Consider the following 14,513-nt stretch of genomic DNA (forward strand, 5'->3'; position numbering starts at 1 on the left):
TCCCAAAGTGGTGGGATTATAGGCATGAGCCACTGCGCCCTGCCATATTATTTTTTAATTTTTCAACTATTTTTATCTGAGGTTAGTTGAATCTGATGATGTAGAACCTTTGGATACGGGGGAGTTGACTGGTTTTGTTTTCTCTATGGATACCTTTTTTTGGATAGGAAACAATTTGAAATTAACTTATAGACATGGTGATATTTCATTGTTAAATACTTCAGCATGCTCCAAAGACCAAGGGCACTCTCCTTTATGTGTTTCCACAATAATATATTACACCTAAGAAGATTAATACTAATATATTTCTGCCATTTAAAATTTCTCCAGTTGTTCCTAAGTAGTCTTTAGTATAGCTTTTTTTTTTTTTTTTGAGACAGTGTCTTGCTCCGTCACCCAGGCTGGAGTACAATGGCCCGATCTCAGCTCACTGCAATCTCCGCCTCCCAGGTTTAAGCAACTCTTATGCCTCAGCCTCCTGAGTACCTGGGATTACAGGCATCCGCCATCATGCCTACCTAATTTTTGTATTTTTAGTAGAGACGGGGTTTCACCATGTTGATCAGGCTGGTCTCAAACTCCTGACCTCAGATGATCCACCTACCTTGGCCTCCCAAAGTGCTGGGATTACAGGCGTGAGCCATCGCATCTGGCTTAGATTTGTTTGTAAAATAGTGATCTTTCAAGTTTGACCCATTGCTTTCGTTTGTTGTATCTCTTTAGTCTTCTCTTTTTAGTTTGAAGTTCTGGGGTACATGTGCAGGATGTGTAGGCTTATTACCTAGGTAAATGTGTACTATGGTGGTTTGCTGCACCTGTCACCCTGCACCTAGGTATTAGCTATTTTCCTAATGCTCTCCCTCTTTCGTCTCTTTTAATCCCTGATTCTTTGAAGAATCCAGGCTATTTGCCTCACTTCTAAATTAAGAGACTGGAGAATAGAATGCCTGCATTTTGGATTTGTCTTGTTATTTTCTTACATTGTCATTTAACTTGCTCTTGTTTCTTGAATTTACTGTAAACTGGAAGTTAGGTCTAGAGACTTGATGAAATTTCAGAGTAAGCATTTTCTTTTTCTTTTTCTTTCTTTTTTTGTTTTGAGACAGTTTTGTTCTTGTTGCCCAGGGTGGAGTGCAATGGCACAGTCATGGGTCACTGCAACTTCCGCCTCCCGGGTTCAAGTGTTCTCCTGCCTCAGCCTCCCAAGTAGCTGGGTTGATAGGAATGCACCATCACACCTGGCTAATTTTTGTATTTTTAGTAGAGATGGGGTTTCACCATGTTGGTCAGCCTGATCTCGAACTCCTGACTTCAGGCGATCCACCCATCTTGGCCTCCCGAAGTGCTTGGATTACATTCATGAGCCACTGCACCCGGCCAGGGTAAGCATTTTCGACCCAAACTTTCCAGAAGGCCAGGAGGTCAGGCAGCTCCTTGTCGGCCATTGTTAAAGAAACATTCTGGATGTGTGGAGGCGGGACACTCAGCTGTGCTGCACCCTCCTTCTGAGCCCCTTGATCTGTGTCCGTCTTGGCAGCATCCCTTCCTCAAAAGCCTGTGGGCCGTTCACCAACTTCAACACCACCTGGGAGGTCATCCCCAAGACGGTGAGCACCTTCCCCAGCTCACTGCAGTCCTTCATCCATGGCGTCACGTCAGAAGCCTTTGCGGTTCCTTTCTTCATGATTATCTGGTGAGTGAGAACCTCCAGGACCCACTCAAGTAGGTGGGCTTCTCCCATTGGGAAAGGGGGTGGGGGAGTTCACCCTGGACTTGTCAAGTTGCTGAGCTGCTTTGAGCTGCACTTTCCCATCTCTAAAATGGGCATAATAGGCTGGGCATGGCGGATCATGTCTGTAATCCCAATACTTTGGAAGGATGAGGTGGGGAGATCGATTGAGGCCAGGAGCTCAAAACCAGCCTGGGCAACATAGGGAGATCCTGACTCTACCAAAAAAAAAAGAAATAAAAACCAAAAATTAGCTTGGCATGGTGATTGCATGCCTATAATCCCAGCTACTCAGGTAGCTGAGGCATGAGAATTGCTTGAATCTGGGAGGCTGAGGTTGCACTAAGCCAAGATCGTGCCACTGCATTCCAGTCTGGGTGACAGAATGAGATCCTGTCTCATAAATAAATAAATAAATAAATAAATAAAATGGGCATAATAATAGTCATTCTTTCAGAGGCTCATTGGGCAAATTAAGAAAGATCACACTTAGCCCAATGCCTGGCTTATAAAAAGCCAGTATATATTGCCTGTTATTAACATTACTATTTACAGAATCTCTTTCTCTTTGAAAAGGAACAGATTTCTGAGCAGAGAGATGCACACCAGATTAGAAGCATGCCCTTGAACGCTGGCTCTACTTATAAGCCACGAATAACTGGAATTAATTGTACCCTGCATGTACTGTCATGAAATAATCACAATTACTGTATATATAATCACAATCACAATTGTGATGTAGATATTCTTACGGTAAAACATCACCATAATACAAAAAGTAGGCCCAAAGAAATATGTACTTGTAAGAAGGCAGAATACTGCTGGGCATGGTGGCTCATGCCCGTAATGCCAGCATTTTGGGAGGCTGAGGCGGATGGATCATCTGAGGTCAGGAGTTCAAGACCAGCCTGACCAACATGGAGAATCCCCGTCTCTACTAAAAACACAAAATTAGCCAGGTGTGGTGGCACATGCCTTTAATCCTAGCTACTTGGGAGGCTGAGGCAGAATTGCTTGAACCCAAGAGGCGGAGGCTGCAGTGAGCCGAGATCGCACCATTGCACTCCAGCCTGGGCAACAAGAGTGAAACTCCATTTCAAAAAAAAAAAAAAAAAAAGGGCAGAATACCTTTGATGAGATTAATACAATGCAGTGACTTGGGGGAGCCGTTCAGGTAGCCAGCCTCGAATTCGTAGGATCCAGGGCTCCAGCTGCTTCACTCTAATTTGTTCGCCCCAGCAGTGCTTTGGCTGGTGTCATGTCTCTGATCTGACTTAAGTATCTCAGAGACTGCCAGGAAAATACTGTGGACGTCAGTGATTTCAGGAGCTCCTGGTTACTTTGCCCTCATTTCATCAGCCTTATCTGGGGAGATTGGATAGGAAACCACCTTCCTTTCATTCAGTGAGGTTGCCTGCTGTTTTTATGAGAGCTCGCCCTCCATGCCATTTGCCCCTCTCCCCAAAGATAATAACTTCAGCCACCCCCGTTTCAGATCTGGAGCTGCACAGAGATAGGAGCCAGCTGTTGATTTTTTTTTTTTTTTGGAGATGGTGTTTTTGCTGTGTTACCCAGGCTGGTCTTGGACTCCTTAGCTCAAGTGGTTCTCCCTCCATAGCCTCCTGTGTAGCTGGTACACTAGGCTTCTGCCACCACACCTGGCTTTGATTGCTTTTAATTAAAATATTATTGACCAGGTGTGGTGGCTCACACCTGTAATCCCAGCACTTTGAGGAGCTGAGGCAAGTGGGTCACTGGAGGTCAGGAGTTCAAGACCAGCCTGACCAACATGGTGAAACCCTGTCCCTCCTAAAAAAAAAATATATAATTAGCCAGGCATGGTGGCACATGCCTGTAATCTCAGCTACTTGGGAGGCTGAGGCAGGAGAATTGCTTGAACCAGAGAGGCGGAAGTTGCAGTGAGCTGAGATCGTGCCATTGTACTCCAGCCTGGGCAACAAGAGCAAAACTCCATCTCAAAATAAATAAATAAAAAATAAAATGATGTTATCCAAGCTGGCAATCACTGGGTTTTATTATGTTTCCCTATTTTACAAATGAGGAAATGGGCTAGAGGGGCTCCACAGTGATCATCCACATGTTAATTACATGCCCAGCTGACTTTCTCAACCATGTCCTTCTCTCTCTGTCATTCTGTATGTACAAGGGGAACATCAGCAAATTTTTATATTAGCTTAAAAAGCAAGGCATAAATCAGATTGTGCTGCCATTGCCAAATAAAACTTCAGTAGCTGTTTCTTATACCTTCTGCTTGGAAGAGATAAGGGTTTTCTTTATTTTTTGTAGAGACGGGATCTGGCTCTGTTGCCCAGCCTGGAGTACAGTAGTGTGATCATAACTCACTGCAGCCTTGAACTCCTGGGCTCAAACCCTCCCACCTCAGCCTTCTGAGTAGCCGGGGACTACAGGTGCATGCCACCATGCCTGGCTAATTTTATATCTTCTTTTCTTTTTTTTTTTTTAAGATGGAGTCTTGCTCTGTCACCCAGGCTGAAATGCAGTGGTGCGACCTTGGCTCACTGCAACCTCCGCCTCCTGGGTTCAAGTGATTCTCCTGTCTCAGCCTCCTGAGTTGCTGGGAATTACAGGCATGCGCCACCATGCCTGGCTAATTTTTGTATTATTATTTTTTTTTAATAGAGAAGGGGTTTCACTATGTTAGCCAGGCTGGTCTTGAACTCCAGACCTTGTTATCTGCCTGCCTTGGCCTCCCAAAGTGCTGGGATTACAGGTATGAATCACTGTGCCCAGCTATATTTTATTTTTCTAGAGATGGGGCTGTCGCTATATTGCCTGGGCTGGTCTCAAACTCCTGGCTGTAAGTGATTCTCCTGCCTCGGCAAAGCACTGGGATTATGAAAATGAGCCATTGTGCCCAACCTTTTTTTCTAAAAAAAAGTAAAACTGTTTCAAGGAAAAATATGCTGGTTTGTTTTTCTGGCGGCCTTCAAATGATCCAGACTCCCTGTGACCTGTCTGTCTTGTGTTACAGCCTCATTATGTTTTACTTCATCGCCTTAGCTGGAGCACACAAACGGGTGGTCATCCAGCTCCGAGAGCAGCTGTCCCTGGTAAGGAAGCGTAGCCCCAGAGGGTCATGGTGGCGGACATTTACGCAGGACACTGCAAGGAAAATGGTGTTTTCCTGGGAGGGAGTGAAATTGCTGCAGCCTTCTCTCGCCACCACCTCCTCAAAACTCTGCCTTCAGGCCCAGCCCCATCCAGCTTCATTCATTCACTGATTCATCCATTCCTTCAAGATGTGTATTAAGGAGGGTGCGGTCGCTCATGCCTGTAATCACAGCACTTTGGGAGGCCGAGGCAGGCAGATCACTTGAGCTCAGGAGTTTGAGAGCAGCCTGGCCAATATGACGAAACTCCGTCTTTACTAAAAATACAAAAATTAGCTGGGCATGGTGGTGGGTGCCTGTGATCCCAGATACTTGGGAGGTTGAGGCAGGAGAATCCCTTGAACTCAGGAGGTGGAAGTTGCAGTGAGCTCAGATTGCGCCACAGCACTCCATCCTGGGCCGCAGAGTGAGACTCCATCTCAAAAATAAAAATAAAAATAAAAATAAAAATGTGTTAAGCACCTATTCTATGCCTTGTACTGTGCTTGGTGCTGGGACACTTTGGTGAACAAGAGACAAACAGCTAGGTAGTTAATAAGATAAATGCCGATTAATTATAGATTCTATGAAGATAGTAAAAACAAGGTAGAGTGATGAGTGGGCCATCTGCTACTACAGATGTGGCTGCAGAAGGCGTCTTTGAGGAGGTGTTTTTTTTTTTTTTTTTTTTTTTTTTTACTCCTTATGGGTTCTCGCTCTCCTGCCCAGGCTGGAGTGCAATGGTGTGTTCATAGCTCACTGCAGCCTCAAACTCTTGAGTTCAAGCCAGCCTCCCACCTTAGCCTCCCAAGTAGCTGGGACTAGTGGTGTGCATCACCACACGTGGCTAATTTTAAAATTTTTTATAGACACGAGGTCTCCCTATGTTGCCCAGACTAGTCTCAAAGTCCTGGGCTCAAGTGATTCTCCCCTCTTGGCCTCCCAAAGTGCTGGGATTATAGGCATGAGCTACTGTGCCTCACCCTAGCTGAGACTTGAATAATAGAGAGAGGAGCCCATTATCAGAAGTCCTATTTAAGGAAGAGAAAGAGGCAAAGGGCACAGTGAGTGTATAAGCCAGGCACTTCAGAGGGACAGGGGGAAGTGTGGTGTGGCCATAGGGTGGTGAGTGATGGGAAGAGGCAAGGTGTTCTAATAGCAGCCAGAGTCATTGAGTCATAGTGCCTTGATGGTTCCGTTAAAAAGATTGAGCAGGAGGGAAGCCGCTGAAAGGTGTTAATTTTTTTTTTTTTTTTTTTTTTTGAGAGGTCTTGCTCTGTCATCCAGTCTGGAGTGCAATGCCGTGATCTCAGCTCACTGTAACCTCTACCTCCTGGGTTCAAATGATTCGCCTGCCTCAGCCTCCCAAGTAGCTAGGGTTATGGGCACGCGTGACCACACCCGGCTAATTTTTGTATTTTTAGTAGAGAGTGGATTTTGCCATGATGGCCGGACTTTTTTTTTTTTTTTTTTTCTTCCTTTGAGACAGGGTCTCACTGTGTCACCGAGGCTGGAGTGCAGTGGCATAATCTCAGTTCACTGCAACCTCCACCTCTAGGGTTCAAGTGATTCTCCTGCCTCAGCCTCCTGAGTAGCTGGGACTACTAGCTAGGCATGTGCCACCTTGCCCGGCTAATTTTTGTATTTTTAGTAGAAATGGGTTTTAACCATGTGACCAGGCTGGTCTTGAACTTCTGACCTCAGGTGATCTGCCTGCCTCAGCCTCCCAAAGTGCTGGAATTACAGGCATGAGCCACCACACCTGGCTATACTGTGCATTTAAAAAAAAAAAAAAAAAAACAGCTGCTGCTGGTCGCGGTGGCTCACGCCTGTAATCCTAGCACTTTTGGAGGCCAAGGTGGGTGGATCACCTGAGGTCAGGAGTTCAAGACCAGCCTGGCCATCATGGAGAAACCCATCTTTAGAAAAACAAACAAACAAACAAAAACAGCTGCTTTGTGGACAAGGGGCTATGGAGCAGACACAATGACAGACCAGATAAGAGGCCATTACAATAGTCCAGGGGAGGCTGGGCGTGGTGGCTCACACCTGTAATCTCAGCACTTTAGAAGGCTAAGGCATGTGGATCACCTGAGGTCAGGAGTTGGAGACCAGCCTGGCCAACATGGTGAGTCCCTATCTCTACTAATAATACAAAAATTAGCCAGGCATGGTAGGGGGCACCTGTAATCTCAGCTACTCGGGAGGCTGAGGTAGAATTGCTGGAACCTAGGAGACGGAGGTTGCAGTGAGCTGAGATCGTGCCACTGCCCGGGTGACAACAGCAAGACTCCAGCTAAACAAACAAGCAAACAAAAACTAGTCCAGTGGTTAGAATCCTCAGCCCTGAGTGTGGTAGGTAATGATGGTATTTGTTTCCAAATATATTAAATGTACTTGTGAACTTCTTGTTTTTTAGGAAAGTCGTGACAAGCGCTACCTAATCCAGAAACTAACAGAAGCCCAAAGGGACACAAGGAACCAACTAGACTGAGCGTGAAGTGAAGATGGCACTGCCCGTTGCTTCTAAGCTGACCTAGTGACTCTGCTGAGCCTCCAGAGTCTACCTGGATTTTCAGTGGACATTGAAAAATATATTTTTCTGGAGTTTAGGCTTTTGCACACGTGCAGTTGTGTTTACCTAACCTAGCCCCTAATTAGGGCTTTAGTAACTTAGAAAAGCAAGGAAAAGGGGAAACCCAAGTCTTTGCCTACCGACTGGCCACTCACTGATGCCTCTACCCAAAACCAACAAGCTGTTGAGCCGCGAGTTTATGTGCACAAGTGCTTTGGGATGTAGACTGGAGCGCAGCCTGTTAATCAGACCAGCCCACCAATGTTTAACAAACAGAATTGGAGGCTGGTTTCTTAAACACACATGTACACATTTTTAAGGGCTCTTTGTTTTCTTGTGCTTACAATTTTTAATGCATGTGCCTTTATTTCACAAAACATGTGGCTGGGTGCGGTGGCTTATGCCTGTAATCCCAGCACTTTGGGAGGCAGGCTGATTGCCTGAGGTTGGGAGTTTGAGACCAGCCCGACCAACGTGGAGAAACCCTGTCTTTATTAAAAATACAAAATTAGCTGGGCAAGGTGGTGCATGCCTGTAATCTCAGCTATTTGGGAGGCTGAGGCAGGAGAATTGCTTGAACCCCAGAGGCAGAGGTTGTGGTTAGCCGAGATTGTGCCATTGCACTCGAGTCTGGGTGACAAGAGCAAAACTCCATCTCAAAAAAAAAAAAATGTAGAATATCTTTTAAGATTTCCGTTATGGTAAAAACCATATGCAATAAATACCTCATTGTAAGCTTAATCAAAATAGGTAGATCTGCACCTTTTAACAGAAGTTTGTTTTTGTTTAATGTAATCAATTTTCATTTTAATATTGTCAAAATATTTTTCAAAGCACTGTAGTTTTGTAATGGACTTTTTGAGCCTTCCTTCCATTGTGTTTCTTCCTTTCACTGGCTCCACACCTTTCCTGGGGAGTAGCCTGGAATTTAAAGTTGGGCGCAGGTTTTAGAAAGCCGTTGCTCTTAACAATAATTCTCCCCTCCCATCTCCACTCCACTACTCAGAAATGACTGACTCCTTGCTCAGAGGAGCAAGGATTTCTTATAGTCATTTTCTTGCTTTTCCACAAAGACAGTTTTTAAAGTGGGATATTTTTATAACTGGGAGACCAATGAGCTTTTAGGTCTTTTCCTGTCTTGTTAAGGTTTATGGGTTTCTAAATCTAATAACTGATGTCATGGAATTTTGAGTAACCAAAGATTCATTCCAATCTCACTTAAAAAAATAAATTATGCCAGGTGCAGTAGCCCATGCCTGTAATTCCAGCACTTTGGGAGGCCAAGGCGGGCAGATCACTTGAAGTCAGGGGTTTGATACCAGCCTGGTCAACATGGCAAGACCCCGTCTTACTAAAGTATAAAAATTAGCCGGGCATGCTGGTGTGTGCCTGTAATCCCAGCTAGTTGGGAGGTTGAGGCATGAGAATCACATGAACCTGGGTGGCGGAGGCTGCAGTGAGTGAGATCGTGCCACTGCATTCCAGCCTGGGTGACAGAGGGAGACCTGTCTCAAAAAAAAAAAAGATAGGTAAAAAGAAAGAAAACCAAATTGTAGTAAGCATTTCTGCCCAGTGCTTTTGTATTAATATATATAACATTCTCACCTTCACCAGGCTTCTGAGGATATTCAAGTTTTCTGTGTGTGTGTGTGTGTGATGAACACAATGAAAATGTTTTGCTGTTTTCTTTCCTCATTACAAAAGTGATACTGAAATATGCTAATTATTAGTTTTAGTTAAATGCTGCTAATTTGCATATATCTTACTTGAAGGTTTTTATATGTTTTGATAACTTTAATAACTTCAGATAACGTCTGTATAATTTTTAAAGTGCAGCTTTCTCTAACAAATGTGCCTTACAAGTTATGATTAAACAGTGTCTTGAAGGTTTTAAAATGTGATTGTGTAAACTAGAATTCAAGGAGGCTTCTTGTCAGCAGTCAAGTGATGATGGAAAACTGTAACAGTTCGTAAAGTTGCTCTTTGCTTTTTCCTAAAATAAGAGAGAAGAGAGTGTTTAATGTAGTCCTCAGATGAGTGCTTTTAAAGCTCCTTGGCTCTGTTGAAGCCAGGGAGGGTGTATGTGTGCAACTGGCCAACTGGTTCATTTTGTCCACTGCCTGGATACAGCCCATTTATCAAGACAGAGGGATTGCAACAGAGAAAGAGTTTAATTCATGCACAGCTGGCTAAACAGGAGACCAGAATATTATTATTATTTAAATTTTATTTATTTTTTTTAGAGATAGGGTTTCACCATGTTGGCCAGGCTGGTCTTGAACTTCTGACCTCAAGCAATCCACCTGCCTCAGCCTCCCGAAGCGTTGGGATTACAGGCATGAGCCACCGCACCAGGCCCAGAATATTATTATTACTCAAATCAGTCTCCCTGAAATTTTGGAAACTAGGTTGTGTGTGTTTGGGGAGGGGGCGCGGTGTGCTTTTTAGATGGAGTCTCGCTCTGTTGCCCAGGCTGGAGTGAAACGATGCAATCTCTGCTCACAGCAACCTCCACCTCCTGGGTTCAAGCGATTCTCCTGCCTCAGCCTCCCAGGTAGCTGGGACTATAGGCGTGCACCACCACGCCCAGCTAATTTTTTTATTTTTAGTAGAGATGGGATTTTGCCATGTTGGCCAGGCTGGTCTCGAACTGCTGACCTCAAGTGATCCTCCCACCTTGGCCTCCCAAAGTGTTGGGATTGCAGGTGTGAACCATCATGCCTGGCTGGAAACTACTTTTTTAATGGATAATTTGGTGATGGGGGGCTAGGGAGTTGGGAATGTTGATTGGTTGGGTCAAAGACGAAATCATAGGGAGTTGAAGCTGTCCTCTTGCTCTGTGTCAGTCCCTGGATGGGGGCCACAAGAGCAGATGAGCATTTTTTGATCTGGGTGGTACCAGCTGACCCATCAAGTGCAGGATCTGAAAAATACCTTGAGCACTAATCTTAAATTTTACAATGTTAATGTCATCCCTGAGAGCAACTGGGGAGGTTTAGAATTGTGCAGCCTCTAGCTGCATGACTCCTAAACCATAATTTCTAATCTTGTGGCTTTGTTAGCCCTACAAAGGCAATCTGGTTCCCAGGCAAGAAGGGGGTTTCAGAAAAAGGGCTGTTATCTTTGTTTCAAACTTAAACTGTAAGTTCTTCCCAAAGTTAGTTTGGCCTATGCTCAGGAATGAACAAGGACAGCTTGGAGGTTAGAATTCTGCAGGATAGAGTCAGGACAGATCTCTTTCAATGTCATAATTTCCTCACTGTTATAATTTTTGCAAAGGCAGTTTCATGTGTGTATTCTTTTTTTTTTTGTTTGTTTGTTTGTTTTTGTTTTTGAGGCAGAGATTCACTCTGTCGTCCAGGCTGGAGTGCACTATGTGAGCTTGGCTTATTGCAACCTCCACCTCCCGGGTTCAAGCGATTCTTGTGCCTCAGCTACCCAAGCAGCTGGGACTACAGGCATGCGCCACCACACTCAGCTAACTTTTGTATTTTTAGTAGAGATAGGGTTTTGCCAGGTTGGCCAGGCTGGTCTCAAACTCCTGATCTCAAGCACCACAACTGGCCTCGTGTGTATATTTTGAATTTATAAGATAAGCTGGGCATGGTGGCTCATGCCTGCAATCCCAACACTTTGGGAGGCCGAGGTGGCGGGTCACCTGAGGTTGGGAGTTCGAGACCAGCCTGACCAACATGGAAAAACCCTATCTCTACTAAAAATACAAAATTAGCTGGGCGTGGTGGCATAAACCTGTAATCCCAGCTACTTGGAAAGCTGAGGCAAGAGAATGGCTTGAGGCTGGGAGGCGGAGGTTGCGGTGAGCCAAGATCGCACCATTGCACTCCAGCCTGGGCAACAAGAGCGAAACTCCATTTCTTTTTTCTTTTTTTTTTGGTTCTTATTTATTTATTTATTTTATCCTTTCTTATTTTTTTGTTTTTTTTTTATAGCAAAACTCCATTTCAAAAATAAAAAAGATAAAACTACTTCAAGCACTCCCTACACCCCTCAGAGAACTACCTATCGATATTTATATTATTCATTCCAGAGAATGATAATGAATATGTATTACAATTCAAGCAGATATATATGTGCAGTTGTGTGTGTGAAATATGTACTTCTGGGCTTCCCTTTTCTGCTCCTTAATAACATCTTGAAGATCTTTCCATATATACAGCAACTTCGTTTTTTTTAGTGTGACATGGCATTCCATGATATCAATGCATACTTTATAACCATTCCGCAGCTAACAGATTGCTTTTACCACCTCCCCATTTACAAACACTGGAAACTGGAATTTTTAATGTCCTTGAAAACCTTTCTCTGTCTTGCCCTATTCTGCCCCAGGCTCTTGTTCTTAAGGCAGCCTTGCAGGTTCTCAAAATCACAAAATATTCTCATCCCGGCAAAGAGAAGAATGCAGTTAGGTGAGTCCCAGGATAGCACTACAAGGTCTGACTCTTGGGAAGAGAGAACTTCCAAATGTATTTTCTTTGTATAGGGTGTGACTTTATGAGTAAGTTACATTTGGTCTCTTTCCTTTCCAATGCATGGCACCTGCTTGGGACATGGAATGTCTCTGCTTCTTGCTTTATTGTCTGATTTTGTGCAACTGTTTTCAATTCTCTGAGATAAGGGTCCTATTGATTGATTGATTGAGTCAGGCTCTTGCTCTCTCACCTGGGCTGGAGTGCAGTGGCTCTATCTCGGCTCATGGCAACTTCCACCTCCTGAGTTCAAGCAATTCTCCCAACTCAGCCTCCTGAGTAGCAGGGATTACAGGTGCCTACCATCACGCCCAGCTAATTTTTGTATTTTTAGTAAAGATGGGTCTGCACCATGTTGGTCACGTGATTCACCTGACTCGGCCTCCCAAAGTGCTGGGATTATGGGCGTGAGCCACCGCACCTGGCCTAGGTCCCTTATCTTTAAGTGGAAAAATAATACCTGCTACTTTTGCACCAATCAGGTAAAAACAAAAACAAAACCATGCATTTGTTTTTATTTTAGGGGGATGGAATTAGGAAATAGTAAACATTTTTTGTTTTGAAATTTTGTTTTGCCATTATAAAAATTCTTTTTTTTTAATTGAAAATACATAGACTATCAAAAGCAACAGAGAAAAAAATTTAAAAAGCACCATTTATGGGCACCCACTGTTAATCTTGACAAAATTCCTTTCAAGATAGAAAGTATGGGCCGGGCATGGTGGCTCAGGCCTGTAATCCCAGCACTTTGGGAGACCAAGGCAGGTGGATCACCTTAGGTCAGGAGTTCGAGACCAGCCTGGCTAACACGGTGAAACGCTGTCTCTACTAAAAATACAACAATTAGGTGGGTGTTGTGGCACATGCCTGAAATCCCAGCTACTTGGGAAGCTGAGGCAGGAGGATGGCTTGAACCCCAGAGGCGGAGGTTGCAGTGAGCTGGGATCATGCCATTGTACTCGAACCTGGGTGACAAGAGTGAAACTCCATCTCAAAAAAAAAAAAAGGTATGGAGGGAAGCAGGACAGAAAAAGAAAGAAATAACTTTGGTATTCTCATTTCTTTTTCACTTAATATGTGTTTTCTGGAAGAATCTAAAGATAGTGTTTTCTCCTGTTATTTAAAGCTCTTTACAAACATTTCAATGGGCTACATAACATCATACAGTTGAATCTCTCTTTTTTTTTTTTTGAGCCGGAGTCTTACTCTATTGCCCATGCTGGAGTGCAGTGGTGTGATCACGGCTCAGTGTAGCCTCAACCTCCTGGGCTCAAGTGATCCTCCCACCTTAGCCTCACAAGTAGGTGTGATCACAGGTACACACCACCATGCCCGGCTAATGTTTAAAATTTTTTGTAGAGAGGGGATCTCAGTATGTTTCCCAGGCTGGTCTTAAACTCCTGGGCTCAAGTGATCCTCTTGCCTCAGTCTCCCAAAGTGTTGTGATTACAGGCGTGAGCCACTGCACTCGGACATAATGTGTTGATTCAATTGTTGCTTAACATTTTGTTTGATTTTTCCCATTAACAAATAGCTGGGCCGGGCGCGGTGGCTCAAGCCTGTAATCCCAGCACTTTGGGAGGCCGAGGTGGGTGGATCACGAGGTCAAGAGATCGAGACCATCCTGGTCAACATGGTGAAACCCCGTCTCTACTAAAAATACAAAAAATTAGCTGGGCATGGTGGCGCGTGCCTGTAATCCCAGCTACTCAGGAGGCTGAGGCAGGAGAATTGCCTGAATCCAGGAGGCGGAGGTTGCGGTGAGCCGAGATCGCGCCATTGCACTCCAGCCTGGGTAACATGAGTGAAACTCCGTCTCAAAAAACAAAAAAACAAATAACTGGCACATCTATACATCTTTATCAGCATTTTTTTCCTCCTTAAAAACAGACCTAGGCTGGCACGGTGGCTGACGCCTGTAATCCCAACACTTTGGGAGGACGAGGTGTGAGGATCACTTGAGGTCAGGAGTTCGAGACCAGCCTGGCCAAATGGTGAAACCCAGCCTCAGCTGGGCATGGTGGTGCATGGCTGTATTCTAGCTACTTGGGAGGCTGAGGCAGGAGAATTGCTTGAACCTGGGAGCCAGAGGTTGCAGTGAGCCAAGATCTCCCCGTTGCACTCCAGCCTGTGCAACAGAGTGAAACACCATCTAAACAAACAAACAAAAAAGGAAACAGAGACCTAGAAGTGGGATTACAGCAAAACTTTTGAACATTTTAAGGCTTTTGAGAGTGAGATTCAGACTCTCAGCAGTTTTACATGAGAGTGCTACAACATCCTCACTAAGTATTAAGTATTTGGGTTCATCATACTTTTTTAATTTTTTTTTTTTTTTTTTTTAGACGGAGTTTCGCTCTTGTTACCCAGGCTGGAGTGCAATGGCGCGATCTCGGCTCACCGCAACCTCCGTCTCCTGGGTTCAGGCAATTCTCCTGCCTCAGCCTTCTGAGTAGCTGGGATTACAGGCACGCGCCACCATGCCCAGCTAATTTTTTGTAGTTTTAGTAGAGACGGGGTTTCACCAGGTTTCCAACCTGGGCCGGTTGACCCCTCCTTAGGCAACCTGGTGGTCCCCCACTCCCAGGAGG

At 44.6% G+C, this 14,513-nt stretch overlaps 1 protein-coding gene across 1 annotated transcript in view; it reads left to right on the forward strand.

Annotated features, from left to right (window-relative positions):
* The window catches only part of LOC116526494 (transmembrane channel-like protein 7), a 37,280-nt gene extending 29,802 nt beyond the window's left edge, over positions 1 to 7,478 (forward strand). Inside the window, exons 11-13 of the mRNA XM_032242812.1 lie at positions 1,538 to 1,693; positions 4,743 to 4,821; positions 7,280 to 7,478. Of these exons, the coding sequence (XP_032098703.1) occupies positions 1,538 to 1,693; positions 4,743 to 4,821; positions 7,280 to 7,354 (310 nt within the window). The 3' untranslated portion in view covers positions 7,355 to 7,478. The remainder of the gene's footprint in view (positions 1 to 1,537; positions 1,694 to 4,742; positions 4,822 to 7,279) is intronic.
* The last annotated feature ends 7,035 nt before the right edge of the window (positions 7,479 to 14,513 follow it).

The sequence above is a fragment of the Sapajus apella genome, unplaced genomic scaffold (genome assembly GCF_009761245.1).
Source record: "Sapajus apella isolate SASKATOON/1434 unplaced genomic scaffold, GSC_monkey_1.0 scaffold51, whole genome shotgun sequence".
NCBI classification, from domain to species: Eukaryota; Metazoa; Chordata; class Mammalia; order Primates; family Cebidae; genus Sapajus; species Sapajus apella.